The 17,066-nt window shown below is 40.5% G+C and overlaps 1 protein-coding gene across 1 annotated transcript; it reads left to right on the top strand.

Annotated features, from left to right (window-relative positions):
• The first annotated feature begins 674 nt into the window (after positions 1–674).
• On the top strand, positions 675–15,254 carry LOC109462511 (MAM and LDL-receptor class A domain-containing protein 1-like). Its single transcript, XM_019759064.1, has 6 exons — positions 675–741; positions 10,135–10,281; positions 10,591–10,697; positions 11,048–11,212; positions 11,680–11,767; positions 15,088–15,254. The coding sequence occupies exons 1-6, from the start codon at positions 675–677 to the stop codon at positions 15,252–15,254; spliced, it is 741 nt and encodes a 246-aa protein (XP_019614623.1).
• The last annotated feature ends 1,812 nt before the right edge of the window (positions 15,255–17,066 follow it).

Here is a 17,066-nt window from a genome sequence, read left to right as displayed (position 1 = left end):
TGAGTCGAAAACAGTTTGTTTGCTGTTAAGCCAAGTGTGCGTGATCTGAAAGTTTCCAGCGATGCGAGTCGCTGGCGGCCTTATCAAATCATTCTCTGCCGCCCTGCAATCACTTGTTTCTTAATGTATAACTCAGAACACCGGCAGAGAAAAGGACGACACATCGTCTTCATCACGACAATTAACCGTACATAGAGAGAACATAAGGAAACCATAGTGACTGTTGTTGCAAGGGTCATCAGCAGTATATGCAGTTGAAGTATGTACGTCGCTCTTTCACTAATTTGGGTGTGGAACACTCGTCTTCGTTGTTGGCATTCTTGGTTAGGGTGTGAAATATTTTCGTTGCAACCTGTTATACCCTAATTCCACTCAGCGGCGCTCTCGCCGCGCTCTCTCTGCGACCTAAAATTAGCCAGAGTGCGAAACTTCACGAAAGACTTGCTCAAGTGGATTCTCTCCGGAAACCTTCCTGCGCCCTCTGCGCGACCTAAATCTCAACGGTCAGCAACGTTTTCGGGCGACCAACGATTTCAGAGCTCACTCAACGAATTAAGGAAATGGTGAAAGACATTTTGTACATCTTGTTTGTTTTAATGTTTTTAAAGTCATTCTTGTACATCCTGCATTATATCAAAATCATGCAATCAATGGTGTAAGGCCCCCATTCCCATATGACGGCGCTCTCACTGCGCTCCCTTTGCGACCTGAAATTGTCCGGAACGCGGAGAAAGCGCCAAGGTCAGTACTGTTGAGAACTTTGTGCGCGTTACTAGTATCTCCGCGCGTTCTCATGGCGTACTCACGGTGCTCATTGTTACCTCGCTCTCCATGGTACTCTCACGGCGACGGTATGCGCATATGAGTCAATTCAAAATAGTCGCCGAGGTGACGGCGCTCATGGAGCTCATGGCGCACTCAGTGCGCTCCCAGTGCGCTCGCATGGCGAACTTGGCGGTGTATTGGCGCTCTCTTTGCGCTCTGGCCAATTTCAGGTCGCAGAGAGAGCGCCGGTGTCTTAGGAGAATGGGGGCCTCAGCATTTTTGTTGCCTACACGCGCGCGCAAGCCCTGGACATGTACACGCAGCTGAAACATGTTGCAATAGACAAAGCTAGAGGTCTGTACGGTATAGCACCTAGACTGAAAAAGATGTTGACTGCGAACTTTCTGAGCCACTCAAGGCTTTTCTAAATACGTTCTGGGTTCTAATTCAAGACAGTCCCAGGTGTTGTTCCCCTGGGGAAGTCACTAGTATTGTACACCTTATTCCTTACTTGACTATCTACTTTCGGTTAGGGACTTCTTCTATTATAAAATGTAAAGGTAGAAGTGGAGGTCAAGTGTTTGAGGAGAGCCACACATTGAGAACACTTTTCAAAGAGAGTGGGGGCCTTTCCCTGTGAGAGTGGACTAAACCTTACAGTCTGGTCTCATAAGTGATATTTGAAAAAAAAGTTATACCCACCTGTCGTGACAATTTTTCAAAAATGTGGTAGGTTTGATAGATAAACAAATGAACATGGTACTGTTGCCTTTAATGAAGATAAAGCTAATGCTTGTCCGTCGTGAATTAGTCTCCCAAATGATGGCAAATCAAATTAAAAATTTCGCATTTCAACAGTGCTTCACCATGAGAGAGCAGTTTTAAAAACATCATTTCATGCAGAAGTAATTGTCTGTGACCTAATGTGTAGCTTCCCGCGCCATTTCTAGGCGTGTTCATTATGACTCATACTGTTTTAATGTGCCGGAATTCATTTTAGGTGTTTCTGTCTAGTCCAAGCTTCCATTCTAAAATTAACAACGTTAACGAAAGTGATTTGCATATCACGTCAAACTACAGAATTAAACATATCCCGTAATCACCCCCACTACACCCTCAACCACGCTGGCTGCTATAGAAGCCAAGTGGGTTGAAACTTAATTCGTCGATCTGCTTTATATTTGCTAAACAACAAGGCGCCATGAATTTATAAGCCACGGGGGGGCACAATATCTAACAATTTCGAGGTCTTAAAAGTTTTTAACAAACGCTCTTGCCCTTCAAGAGCATGGTACTTGGGGGCTCAATATCACGTCACTTACTAGTATTTAAATGCAAGAGCTACGTATGATCCAAATGTCGTGACCCTAGCTTGTCTCGATAAGATATCAAAACCGGAAGTACCGATGCAGTACCATAAAAAGCCCCCAAGGGGCCCAAAATCGAATTTTTTGAGGTCTTGTCAAGACCTACCCACCTACCGAATATCACGACAATTCATTTTCAGCCTTCCCAAGTCAAAAGTTCATAGTTCAACAGTGTCCCAACCAAAAGTGAAGAAACAGGTTTGACATCATTTCATGCAGATGTAATGTTGTATGTGACCTCACGTATGTCCTCAAAAGGTCGGTCTGGGTGTGTTCGTTATTACGCCATATTACTTTATTTCAAGGTCCCTTTGTCCAAGCTTCTAAAATCACCAGCTTTGACGGGAAAGTTCGGCCGCTAGGTGGTTACTTTGCAGGATATAGTGGGAAAACTTGGGAGTTAAACGGTGAGCGTACAGAGGTTTACTGAATTTATGTGTAGGGACTGGGGCGCCCTCACGTAGCCCCCCCCCCCCCAACACACACACCCATTAGGCAGGTCGGGAGGGGTGCAGAGCAAATACCGATTAAAATCTCCCTGCCCTGTGCTCTAAATTCAACCTGTTCGTAATCGGCGCTGGGAATTTTCTTTCAGTATTTAAACTCCCCACCCATCACGTGGAAACAAATTTGGTTAAAACTCCCTCTTGTTATTTGAAAGAAAAAAAACATCACTGCTTGTAATGTCCCCTTTTTACTTGTCACAGTTCCTAATGGAACATGTGTTCTGTACAGAATATCACAATGTGAATCATACAGCCGACAGCTTTAGTAACCCTCTTATCAAGGAAAGACCATAGTTTTTACCCTCGCGGGAAATATTGCAGGAACCGGGGTCACAAAGCCTGGTATTGTTATGTTCAGGGCTTAACATCTTAAAAAAATGAATCCGGATAAAAGTCACCGTTGGATATCCACATGTTTGGTACCAAATGGAAGCTATAGAATAAATAGTTTGGCTACAGTTAATAAAAAAGTGTATCCCTCCCCCTTCCCGAAGTTGTCGAGTCAAACGTGCGAATTATTGAAAACCTAGGCAATAATATTCAATAAATGCAAATCTACGGGACGCAGTAAAACATTATCAAAAACGTTCGTAACAACATTGAAATATCCTCAGGTCGTACATACCTCATTTTGTAATTCTCGTTGGAGCCACTGAAGTTCCGAACCGCCCCAGACGGGGTCTTCAGTGGTAAATGCAGTTACATCATTTGTACGTGTGCATAAATTAGGGTGTGGAAGAATAGCCTCCTTATCAGGGTATTGTGTCGTTAGCATTTTGTTGCCTACGCACTGTTTAATTTCATTTATTTCGAAACCTTTTAGTCAGAAGGCTGAAGATATTACGAAAGCAGTGGCAAACAAACACGCCAGTAACCAGAAAACAGTGTGGAAATGAACAAAAAGGATATCCAAATGCTGCTGAGAGCCTGATTTGGAGGCTATCAAAGCGAGCATGCTACATTGGCCATTTCCCCTGCGGCCGTTTAGAGATTTCTCCAGACATGAGTTTTCGATGAACACAGTTTTGGCAAAATAGACATTGTGACGTAGCATAGATTTTGAAATAGTATCATATTTCATAGAGGGGTGAATGAAGATCAACTTTTCTCTTGTATTGTGAGGCAACTTCAGAGGTGGATGAATCAAAAACAGTTCGTTTGCTGTTAAGCCAAGTGTGTGTGATCTGAAAGTTTCCAGCAATGCGAGTCGCTGACGGCCTTAACAAATCATTCTCTGCTGCCTAGCAATCACTTGTTTCTTCATGTATAACTCAGAACAACGGCAGAGAAAAGGACGACACATCGTCTTCATCACGACAATATATAGAAAGAGACCATAAGGAAACCATAGTGACTGTTGTTGCAGGGGTCTTCAGCAGTATATGCAGTTGAAGTATGTACGTCACTCTTTCACTAATTTGGGTGTGGAACACTCGTCTTTGTTGTTGGCATTCTTGGTTAGGGTGTGAAATATTTTCGTTGCAACCTGTTATACCCCCATTCCACTCAGCGGCGCTCTCGCCGCGCTCTCTCTGCGACCTAAAATTATCCGGATTGCAAAACTTTACGAAAGACGTGCTCAAGTGGAATCTCTCCGGCAACCTTCCTGCGCTCTCTGCGTGACCTAAATCTCAAAGGTCAGCAACGTTTACGGGCGACCAACGATTTCAGAGCTCACTCAACGAATTAAGAAAATGGAGAAAGAAATTTTATACATTTTGTTTGTTTTATTGTTTTTAAAGTCATTCTTGTACATCCTGCATCATATTCAAATCATGAAATCAATGGTGTAAGGCCCCCATTCCCCTATGACGGTGCTCTCACTGCGCTCCCTTTGCGACCTGAAATTGTCCGGAACGCGGAGAAAGCGCCTAGGTCTGTACTGTTGAGAACTTTGTCCGCGTTATCTCCGCGCGTTCTCATGGCGTTCTCACGGTGCTCATTGTTAGCTCGCTCTCCATGGTACTCTCACGGCGACGGTATGAGTTGGTTCGAAATAGTCGCCGAGGTGACGGCGCTCATAGAGCTCATGGCACACTCAGTGCGCTCGCATGGCGAACTTGGCGGTGTATTGGCACTCTCTTTGCGCTCTGGCCAATTTCAGGTCGCAAAGAGAGCGCTGGCGTCTTAGTGGAATGGGGGCCTCAATATTTCTGTTGCCTACACGCGCGCGCAAGCCCTGGACATGTACACGCAGCTGAAACATGTTACATTAGAAAAAGCTGGAGGTCTGAACGGTACAGTACCTAGACTGAAAAAGATGTTGACTGCGAACATTCTAAGCCACTCAAGGCTTTTCTAAATAAGTTCTGGGTTCTAATTTATGACTGTCCCAAGTGTTGTTCCCCTGGGAAAGTCACTAGTACTGTACACCTTATTCCTTACTTGACTATCTACCTTCGGTTAGGGACTTCTTCTATTTTAAAATGTAAAGGTGGAAGAAGAGGTCAAGTGTTTGAGGAGAGACAGACATTGAGAACGTTAAAGAACTCATGACACTACACTTTTCAAAAAGAGTGGGGGCCCTTCCCTGTGAGAGTGGACTAAAGCTGGTCTGGCCTCATAAGTGACATATTGAAAAAAGGTATACCCACCTGTTGTGTCAATTTAAAAAAAAATGTGGTAGATTTGGTAGATGGATAATTATAAACAAATGAACATGGCACTGTTGCCTATAATGAAGATAAAGCTAATGCCTACCCGTTCTGAATTAGTCTCCCAAACCAAATTAAAAATTTCGCAGTTCAATAGTGCCTCACCATGAGAGAGCAGTTTTAAAAACATCATTTCATGCAGAAGTAATTGTTTGTGACCTAATGTGTAGCTTCCCGCACCATTTCTAGGCGTGTTCATTATGACTCATACTCTTTTAATGTGCTGGAATTAATTTTAGGTGTTTTTTGTCGAGTCCAAGCTTCGATTCTAAAATAAACAACTTTAACGAAAAAGTGATTTGCATATCATATCAAACTACACAATTAAACATATTCCGTAATCACCCCCACAACACCCTCACCCGTGCTGGCTGCGAAAGAAGGCAAGTGGGTTGAAACTTCCTCGATCTGCTTTATATTTGCTAAACAAAACGGCGGTATGTCTTTATAAGCCGCCAGGGGGGCAAAAATCTAACAATTTCGAGGTCTTATCAAGTCCTACACAACTACCGAATATCGCGACAATTCATTTTCAGCCTCCCCAAGTCAAAAGTTCATAGTTCAACAGTGTCCCAACCAAAAGTGAAAAACAGGTTTGATATCATTTCATGCAGATGTAATGCTGTATGTGACCTCACGTATGGCCTCAAAAGGTCGGTCTGGGTGTGTTCGTTATCACGCCATATTACTTCATTTAAAGGTCCTTTTGCCCAAGCTTCTAAAATCACCAGCTTTGATGCAAAAGTTCGGCCGCTAGGTAGTTAGTTTGCAGGATAAAGTGAGAAAACTTGGGAGTTTAACGGAGAGCGTAAAGAGGTTTACTGGATGTATGTGCAGTTGGGACTGGGACGCCGTCACGTACCCCCCCCCCCCAACACACACACCCATTAGGCAGGTCGGGAGGGGTGCAGAACAAATACCGATTAAAATACCCCTGCCGTGTGCTCTAAATCCAACCTATTCGTAGTCGCCGCTGGGAATTTTCTTTCAGTATTTAAACTCCCCACCCATCACGTGGAAACAAATTTGGTTAAAACTCCCTCTTGTTATTTGAAAGAAAAAAAAACATCACTGCTTGTAATGTCCCCTTTTTACTTGTCACAGTTCCTAATGGAACATGTGTTCTGTACAGAATATCACAATGTGAATCATACAGCCGACAGCTTTAGTAACCCTCTTATCAAGGAAAGACCATAGTTTTTACCCTCGCGGGAAATATTGCAGGAACCGGGGTCACAAAGCCTGGTATTGTTATGTTCAGGGCTTAACATCTTAAAAAAATGAATCCGGATAAAAGTCACCGTTGGATATCCACATGTTTGGTACCAAATGGAAGCTATAGAATAAATAGTTTGGCTACAGTTAATAAAAAAGTGTATCCCTCCCACTTCCCGAAGTTGTCGAGTCAAACGTGCAAATAATTGAAAACCTAGGCAATAATATTCAATAAATGCAAATCTACGGGACGCAGTAGAACATTATCAAAAACGTTCGTAACAACATTGAAATATCCTACATACCTCATTTTGTAATTCTCGTTGGAGCCACTAAAGTTCCGAACCGCCCCAGACGGGGTCTTCAGCAGTAAATGTAGTTACAGCATTTGTACGTGTGCATAAATTAGGGTGTGGAAGAATAGCCTCCTTATCAGAATATTGTGTCGTTAGCATTTTGTTTCCTACGCACTGTTTAATGATTGCTATCTTAGTCTGAAAGTTGCAGATATTACGAAAGCAGTGGCAAACAAACACGCCAATAACCAGAAAACAGTGTTGGAATAAACAAAAAGGATATCCAAATGCTGCTCAGAGCCTGATTTGGAGGCTATGAAAGAGAGTATGCTCCATGGGCCATTTCCCCTGCGGCCGTTTAGAGATTTCTCCAGACATGAGTTTTCGCTGACCACAGTTTCTGCGGAATAGACATTGTGACGTAGCATAAATTTTGAAATAGAACTATATTTCATAGAGGGGTGAATGAAAATCAACGCTTTTATCTTGTATTGTGAGGCAACTTCAGAGGTGGATGAGTCGAAAACAGTTCGTTTGCTGTTAAGCTAAGTGTGCGTGATCTGAAAGTTTCCAGGAATGCGAGTCGCTGGCGGCCTTAACAAATCATTCTCTGCCGCCTAGAAATCACTTGTTTCTTTATGTATAACTCAGAACACCGGCAGAGAAAAGGATGACACATCGTCTTTATCACGACAATTAACCGTATATAGAGAGACCATAAGGAAACCATAGTGACCGTTGTTGCAGGTAAAATGTTCAAGTTTATGTCAAACGCCACACAGACAAGTAAATGAGTTGCCCAAGGTGAAATCAACCAAACTTAGCTGAAGTGGCGTGCAAGTGGCGTGTATGATAACAAAGTAGTACGTCTGACAAAGGAGACGAGGTCAAAGTTTATTTTAAGTGACACACAGGCGAGTGAGTTGCCTAAGGTGAAATCGACCAAACATGGCGTGTATGAACAAAATGGTGCTTTGTTACACATTAAAGGAGATGAAACCTGTTTAACTGCATGCATCACGTTCAGTTCTTTACTCATTCAAACATTTGTTCATTTCTTCGTTTCTTCAAATCTGTTTTGTAAAGAATCGTGTTCATATCTATCATGTAAATTATATTTATCCATTTATCTATCTGTCTATCTATCTATCTACCTTGTAGTAATAAACCTTCTAGAAAAAGAGATATTTCATCCCGTCCACTGCTGTTTTCCGTCCTAATATGGGGACAGTGCATGTGCCACCACCACTCGGTCATTGTAATATGTAATATCCACTCAATCATATGTGTTGTGTGTCAATCGTACGTGTGTATGTAAGAGAGTAAGTGAAGAAACGGAAAAGAAGCCAGTGATTTCCAGGGTAAAGCCATAGAAATTGAACGATCGAATTCTTAACTGTCACACAACCCTCCCCATTACTGATCTGTCCCTAGCCACACCGGAAATGACGTCATCGATTAGTTACTCTTCGATGCCCTATAGCTGATGGACGCCATCAGCTCGCTAGTTTCAGTTGGGAGGCAAATATTCTGCATTATTCTTATAGTTTGTAAACAAATGTAGGTCCTTTAAGCAATTAGATATATGTGTGTCATAGCAGAAGAGGAAATTTGCTATGCAATCAAAAGCAGCCGTTTCTTCATCTGCGGCAAAGCATGCCCATTGCTGGAATAATTGCCATAAAACCTTATCAATATTTCATGGATGTCAATTTCACACCTGAATGAATCTCATTTGCCCTGGTGGAAGCCAGGCCATACCTCAGCGCAGTCAGTACAGACATGTTGCAACCGGCACCAGAGACATATTATTCTGAAGACGATGTATGATTAATGTAAGATACGCTGCAGACGACATCAACGAGGTTATTTCTAATATCTTGCCGGTACGTATCTTTAGTTCACCCTAGCCGTATCAAGAATCTATCAACGTTCATATTGTTTGTTTCTGAGCGCTCGGATATGGGCCAATGTTTAAAGGTATATGTAAATACGTCTAATAATAGTGTAAACTTTAACCGACTATGCATCTTTCATATTATTTGGCGGTTATTGAATCCACCCAAAACGATTTCAGACCAGTAAAACAGGATTCTAGGTCAATTTTCTGGTCTTTTCTAAATGTAGTAAGTTGAATCAAACCTAACCCACAGCATCTGTGAGGCAAAATGCGATGTTACTGACGGAAAGCGATTGCCTTGTTTCGTATCGTTGGCTAGTTCTAGCTATCTATATGACTCCTCACGTAGCTTGGTGGGGGTGGGGGGAGGTAAACGATGCAAGGAATGATGAAAATGCGCTAAGAAATGGCAGTAAATGTTAATACAAGACGGATTTCTTCATCCAAAATATTTTTGTTTTCCGCCCTGAAATCGCATTGGGTGCCTTTCTTATGCTGGTGTTGTTTTTCACAGAAACTGGCTGTGTCGGTTTGAAACATTTTTTATCTTCTTTCTCAACCATCCAAGTACACAATGTCCCAGGAATCGGTCGCATAGAACCTACTGGCTCTCCGCATTGTGTTTCCCCACAGTGGCAATTAACGTTGATACTTATGTGACATGACATTGAAGAACTACAAAGGGGTCGTTGTGCCATACATACAGATAATAACGATTATGAATATAGGTACGGCTGGTATCTTAAGAGATCATCTCGAAACAACCATTTATCTTCAAATGTAGCTGAATTGATGATCAATGTTTGAAAGTAATATTAAATATCACTTATTGAAAATTAGAACAGAAGGCGTTACGTGTACAGAAAGCTCATGCAGAATGTGAACTGCCAGGGAAATAAATCGCCACACACATGTACTTACCCATCAACGTTTGGCTTTCTTTGTAGTTACAAAGATATCTTTGGATATTAAGACATATTTTACATTGTAGCAATGTTAAAATGACTGGAATGATTTTTCAGCCATGATACCACCAGTACAAACCTTCAATGTGCTTGTAATCGTCACGGAACTTCTACAAGTCACAACCGATGCGCAGAACTCTCAAAGACTTGTGGAGGGACATTGTACGTATGATTTTTACTTATTCAGAAAAACCCTTCCTCATATCATGAAAGTTCATCTGTGTTGGTAGTCATTATCATAGTAAAAGGTTAAAATTTATTCGAACACAAGGATCATTACACAAAGATAAAATTTTCAACGACTACTGTTGCCTTCTTCGGGATGATTAATAATGACCAATCACTTCAAAACGTAATCTCGCGAGAGTTACGATTACAGACACGTGACCTTATTCACACGAGACTTTACGGATATGGCTACAATGGCTAAAATCACAACTGATGCAATTATGCTGTTTTCCTATAGTCATTGAACATCCCCTTCCCTGTAACTTTGAAGATGAGAAGCCGTGTTTCTGGGCCCAGATGCACGATGACGACTTTGACTGGACCCGTAAAAGTGGACCGTCAGGCTTTCGAACAGGTCCACGAACGGACCACACTTATGGCAATGGTGGGTGAGAGTCGTCCGATTTCTTAGATGCCAAGATTATCAAAACTTTACTTAAACTTATATAGTAGCACTGTGTTGTATTGTACGTAGATTCGCAGCATGAATTGAAGCTTTACATATACTTCTGGGAAACATACATAAAACACCTACGAAATATTTTTTTTGAATACTAAAACTCAAGGTCTCAAGGTTTCTGAAAAAACTGTAAACGCATTTAAACAAGTGAAGTTCATATATAAGTAACAGTGGTTTGGAATAAAAATTTTGAAAAATTTTCTTAATTAATTGATGCATCATTATTACCCCCAGAGACAGGACATTACATGTTCATAGAAACATCAGCACCAAGACGGATAGATGAAATAGCAAGAATCATAGGACCCGTCATCACACCATCAGCATCAGAAGAGTGCAAGGTACGTCTGAATACTTCTGCAACAATCTTCCTTATCTTACCAATCCGCCATTTAAATATATAAGGTTTGGATGCAAATACATGCGGGATTTCCAAACACGTTGCTATATATATAGCTAGTTTCCATTGGCATTCCGCAATGGTAAATGAATAAAGGGTTTCAAACCTGCTGCTAGTTTTCTCCTGACCATGGTTGTTGATAGTCAATCAGAATATATTTATTGGTTAATATAAGACTTTTTAATTTCTACGTTCTGAATTCCTTGATTATAGTACATCTTTTCAGTTTAAATTACGAAAATGCGTTATATATGCTGATGCGACTTAATTGCTATTGATCTTTACATTTAGATGACACTACATTTTCACATGGACGGATCCACCATTGGTCATCTTGCCGTTTACAAACGGGGCTATTGGGACAACAGTGAGTCACTCCTGTGGACAGACTTTAGGGACTATGGTGATGTGTGGAAAGAACAACAGATAATGTTGCCAGGACCACAGTCGTTTCAGGTATCGGTTGACTGTCCTAGTTTCAAGTAAATGATTAAGATAAATATTGAAAATCCCCACTATATCTTTTGCACTAAAATGAGTGAACATTTCGATGAGGTACCCTTTAATTCCACTGATGACATCGAAAATGTCCAAGAGGTTGCCAAGAGGAAGGTGGAAAGACCGGTTCTTCTATACACGTCACTGGTTCTGACGTCACTAGAACTGGCTGGAGGGTCCCCTCCGAGAGTAGATCCACCTGGCGAAACCCATGCATGTCTGCAGTATCCATGCATCAGACCCTGATGGCGATTGATTGATTCTTGAATGTACACGTTATAGTACATACAGCTGTGTCACTATATCCTCTTAGATTAATTGTTTGAAAACGTGACAATAACAAGACGCCACCCTGATTGAAAATTAAGGCACAATTGTAGTTAGCGTGTAAAATTTCAACTTGGCCTTAATGTCTCATGTTTTAGGTTATCATCGAAGGTTGGCGTGGCACTGGAGACTATGGTGACATCGGCATTGATGACATAATCTTTTCATCCGGATGTTTTAAAGAAGGTAATTAATCAATTGTATTCATGAAGTTTATTACTATGTTCTTCTTAGCCTTATTCTTAGCCCGGCCTGATGAGCAAGGGTGTTTCAATTGAGCCTCCTTGTTTTTACATAGATTGCACCTTTCCAATATTCCCCATTCTATAAGACCTCTAAGGTGAGTGAAATATTTATGAAGAAATTGCAACCCATCACTATACACAGTTGACATAGATTTTATTTTCCCTTAAAAGTTACAATAAATCAGTACTCTACTGAAATCTCTCATTGACTCCCTGTGTCCTCAACTGATTTGTGTTTTGAATACGTCCATTGGCCCTCACCGATGTCTTTCGACAGAGGAAGGATCATTGCGAATCATCTACGTTGCAAACTCCTTCTACGAGGGAAGACTGGAAATCTTCCATAACAGCCGTTGGGGGACAATTTGCGACATGGGATGGACCCAAGCGACTTCCACAATGGCGTGCCGACAGCTTGGGTACATGGAGGGCGATTCCAGGACAAATAATTTGCCAGGAGATAGCGGTACACCCATTCTTCTAAGCAACGTCGTCTGTGCAGGAACTGAAAACAATGTCACCGGTTGTTCTAACAACGGATGGGGAAATACCGGCAACTGCACACATGCAAACGATGTAGTTGTGGCTTGCAGTGGTAAGATTTAATCAGATATTTTCTAGTGTAAGCACAAAGATAGTATATCTAACATCTATGTATCTCAAATTGGCCAATAGTGCATTGTAGTACGTGTAATATCATAAGCTACTTGGTCTTCATCACCTTATGAGCACAATCAGTCTCATTATCTTTAAAAATAATTAAAAAATCATCATCTTAACCCGGTATAGTATTACTTTTGTGGATGCTTCTATTAAGATAAGCTATCTATTTTAGGATTCAATCAATTGTTGGCAGGAATTATGCGCACAAAACATTATATATGCTAAATGGAATTCTCTTTCCTCTGTACAGGATATCAAAAGGAATGCCAATATAATGAATTCACCTGTTCTAATGATGACTGCATTTCGTCTGGACTTGACTGTGACTTAACATCAAACTGCCGAGACAACAGCGATGAAACCAATTGTAGTAAGTGAATATATACAATACAATGCAATACAATACAGTATATACAATATAATGGCTAACCGATGGTGTGCTAGATACATGTATGCAGTCACTAGATATAGCATTAGTCGAAATCATTTCCTTTTTAAAATTACCAATCCCATTACACATGTTTCATATCTTTACAGCTCTTTTTCCTGGAAAGTGCAACTTCCAATATGGCCTGTGCGACTGGATCCAGCCAACAAATGACGATTTTGATTGGACTCGTCTGAGAGGACATGAGGCCACCTTCAACCAACAAGATCACAACGGAGACCAAGGTTTGAGGACAGATCTTTTTCAATTTAGTTTCTGCATCAACAATGTACTAGAAAAAGTGTCTCTTACATTCTCTGGTAAGGATAGTGTCCATCTAGTTGAGGAACAGTACATTTTAAAATTCTTCGAATTCCCAGGGAGTTAAAATCTTCTATTACCTTTTTATTGTTATAACTCGTTAGATGGATTCTTTCTCTACATGGACGCCAGGATCCCCAGAAAACAGGACGACATAGCGAGGATAGTATTACCTCAACCATTCAAACCTACAGGCAGTGGAAGTTGCGTAGTAAGTATCAGTATATTAACTTTAAAGCTGGATGGCACTTTTATTGTCACATGCACTTGTCTTAAGTGCTATAGTTAGGCATGGCCATTGGTCAACAATGTATTATGTTATTTGCAACATCATATGCCACTACTGGAACTTTATACCATCAGTTCAGTAGTGATATAAGTATACCTATACTCCAATGAGCTTTGAGTTCATCGAAAGAAAATTTCCTACTGGATTTATATCAATTTCCTGAGTTTTAGATATACCATATTAAAAAAAAAATTAAACAAAAAATGTTTAGAGAATAAAGTGTCTTAAGATTTGTGACCCCTTTCCACCTAGATCCGATTCTACCACTTCATGTCTGGCAGAGACGTTGGCAAGTTAACGTTGTACATCAGCGACATCAATGGGAAGACACGGCTATGGGGGGGGGGGGATATGCGCCTGCTGCAGCATGGGAAAGGGAAGCAGTTGATATACGCTCCGATGTTTCATTCCAGGTGAAATATGTTAAATTTCTTTCTATTTTTGCCTTCGACAAGAAGGCTATGAAATCGTTTTGGCACTGTTTGGCAGATTATGCACGATAAATTTTGAAGGCATGATCCGAGGTTCACGATTTTTAGCAGACACGTTGTCGTAGTGATGGGCATTGTCAAGGCCAAAAATGGGCTTCGTGGGATGTTCTTACGTGATTTTATGTTGAAGTTGTTAAAAGTTTTCCTGGCATAAACATATCCTACTACCACATGATTAAATCTTTAATATTGAAATATACTATTTGGGACAAGTCAGTTGTCATTATGGTAAGTTGTAATGTTAAGATGGTCCTTGGTCTAGTAATTTGATTTAATTTGCGAGGATAGGTCCTTTTTGAAGGTACAATTGGATCATCGCACTCAGGCCACATTGCGGTGGATGACATATCACTAACTCCTGGCTGTCAGATGGAAGGTATTATTCATTAATTACAGTAATTACAGGAGAACGTGTACATAAACCACTGCAAGTTGTAGTGCAAAAATATTTTTAAATGTATGTACGGTATATACAAGGCCTTAGGCTATTAGCTGCAGACTCACCAGACACATTACTGTTTTTAAATTGATCCTGTAGGCAATGATTAAACATTCTTTTGGAAACTCAATTCATTGTGGTTACTATATCACGATCTGGTCGATCAACATCTAACCAGATGTGACCGAAAGGTGATTTGACTGAATTGTACTTACACAGGAAACACGTGCCTTCTGACTGGACCAACATTTACGTGTGATAGCGGTGAGTGTGTTTCCAAGGAACATCAGTGCGACTTCAATCACAACTGTTTGGATGGGTCAGATGAGAATGATTGTAACTACGGTGAGTTTTATCATATAGATATGGCCTCATAGGCATGTCAAAACTAATGATATTTACCAATATGAGAATACATGAAATCATATCATACATTGGTGAATTGACAAGTAGCAAAGGACAATCAAATCAAAAGAAAAAAAAAACTACTGCAGCTGACGTGTTGATGATCACACAATACAACCATCATAAGCAAAGATATTAGTGCAGAATGTGCAATAATACTGCAATGTTGACATCGATCAAAGAAAATTTACTCGTACTTACATCAGACTTGGGTATTCCTGATCAGATTCTGGCCGTTGTGACTTTGAGACAAATTTCTGCAATTGGACGCAGAGCGATCAGGACAACTTTGACTTTCAGCGCGGTCAAGGGTCAACAGACACGTCCTACACAGGCCCACAGACAGATCACACCAAAGACAACGCAAGGGGTATCTACTGTACTTCTACCTAACTCCTGCAATGACATAGTACCAGTCTGTTGTGGTAATGCTTGCATCAAAACAAAATTGGGAACACGTGAGATTCTGTTGCATACCGCTCAAAACAAATATTTACAGATTTGAATTTATAGAAAAAAATGGTCAAATACATTTCAAATCACATTTTCCGCCAACAACAACAAATAGGACGACGGGTCATGAAAGTAGGAAAGTAGAGGCTTGCTTATATTGTTTGTTAAGCGTATTGATGGAAGCTTTATTTTATTTTTCTTATGAACTTGTCAGGACATTACGCCTTCATAGACTCTACAGGGTATCCAAGTGACCACAGAGCACGACTGGAAAGCCACAGTTTGCCTGCGTCGGACATGTGCAAGGTGAGAAAGACGCTGGTCCATAAGTAAGTTAGGGTTGTGGTAGATATCTTAAGTTAAGGTATGATACTGCAAGGCGTTAAACCATTGTTTCAAACTCCTTAACACCCATAGCTCACAATAATATTTGACTTAAGAAATTTAGAATACAAACTAAGAACGATGTCAACTGCATCCCGTGCTGTATAACTTCATACTTTTCACGAAAAAACAACGTATTTGTTAATGTCTTCCCTATTATGTGAAATAATATGCCACAGTCCAAACTCACATGACTTGATTGTATTTTTATGTAGTTCCGTCTATATTACCACATGTTTGGGACAGGAGTTGGCAGTCTGATTGTCTCAAAAAGAGATCTGACATCTGACAGTATCCAAGAGTTGTGGAGGACGACCGGAGATCAGGGCTTTCAGTGGCTCTTTGCTTCAATTGATGTTAGTAGCACTAACCAATACCAGGTACCGACCATTCAATCTGACTTACTTCTTCTTATACTAGTATGTATAACTTTGAAAGTATATAAAGATCTAAAGCTTGTATGTATTTACTATTATTATTCATATATTCGTGACACCAACAAGCAAAACTTACAGCAAAGATACAACTCCCTGACTTGCAAAAACGTTTGCGTACACAAATTACAAAATGCAACGGACGAGACAGGCGAAATATACACCCCTATATTATAACACATTATAAATGCAGTATCAGTTTTTATTACGAGCATAAGGTTTGATGTACATCCATATAATCAACTTAAGCTAAGTAGTTAAATGAGACATAGTAGGACAATATTAGATTATATGATAACAAATCTTATTGGAAAGGTGTTTACCAAGTATTATGTGGTTATCTTCTGGTGTTCTTTGTTTTTTCCCCTCCCGGTCACAAAAGGTGCTGATAGAGGCAACTGTGGTGGGACATGAGAGAGGAGATATTGCCATTGACGACCTGTCGTTTGCCAGAGAATGTTACCTAGGTGAGGAAAATACCATCGTTAAGCAGTCCATTAAATCACAATTGCACACACAAGGTCAATGACCTGGACCAGATGTCTGTCACCATAGTAACTGGTGCTATAGCAGACACCATGTGATGTTGGTTTACATCATGTACCAAGTTGGCAGGACTGGTCATAAAATGTATTTGAGTAAGAATAAACAGTAGTTAATTAGGCTAGTCTATAAGAAGGCTAACATAATGCATTTGCTTTGCAAATATTACCTTTGTAGACAATGTATTGCACAGGCCCTTGTGGTACATACATGTACCTTGACTCAGTGTTAAGTCATAAAGATCTACTTTCATTTTGTACCGTTTTCAAAACAGGCAGAATGTCAACCAGCTATCACTTTCTGATTTTGACTAAGTTTATTCTAGTGTTATTTATTTGCAAAGCACATAAGCACATCTTTGTATCTCACACAAAATCTCAACACCTTAATT

Source organism: Branchiostoma belcheri, unplaced genomic scaffold, assembly GCF_001625305.1.
Source record: "Branchiostoma belcheri isolate BF01 breed outbred unplaced genomic scaffold, Haploidv18h27 scaffold118, whole genome shotgun sequence".
NCBI classification, from domain to species: Eukaryota; Metazoa; Chordata; class Leptocardii; order Amphioxiformes; family Branchiostomatidae; genus Branchiostoma; species Branchiostoma belcheri.
Note: the sequence above shows the minus strand (reverse complement) of the source record. Positions and strands in the feature narration are given on the sequence as shown.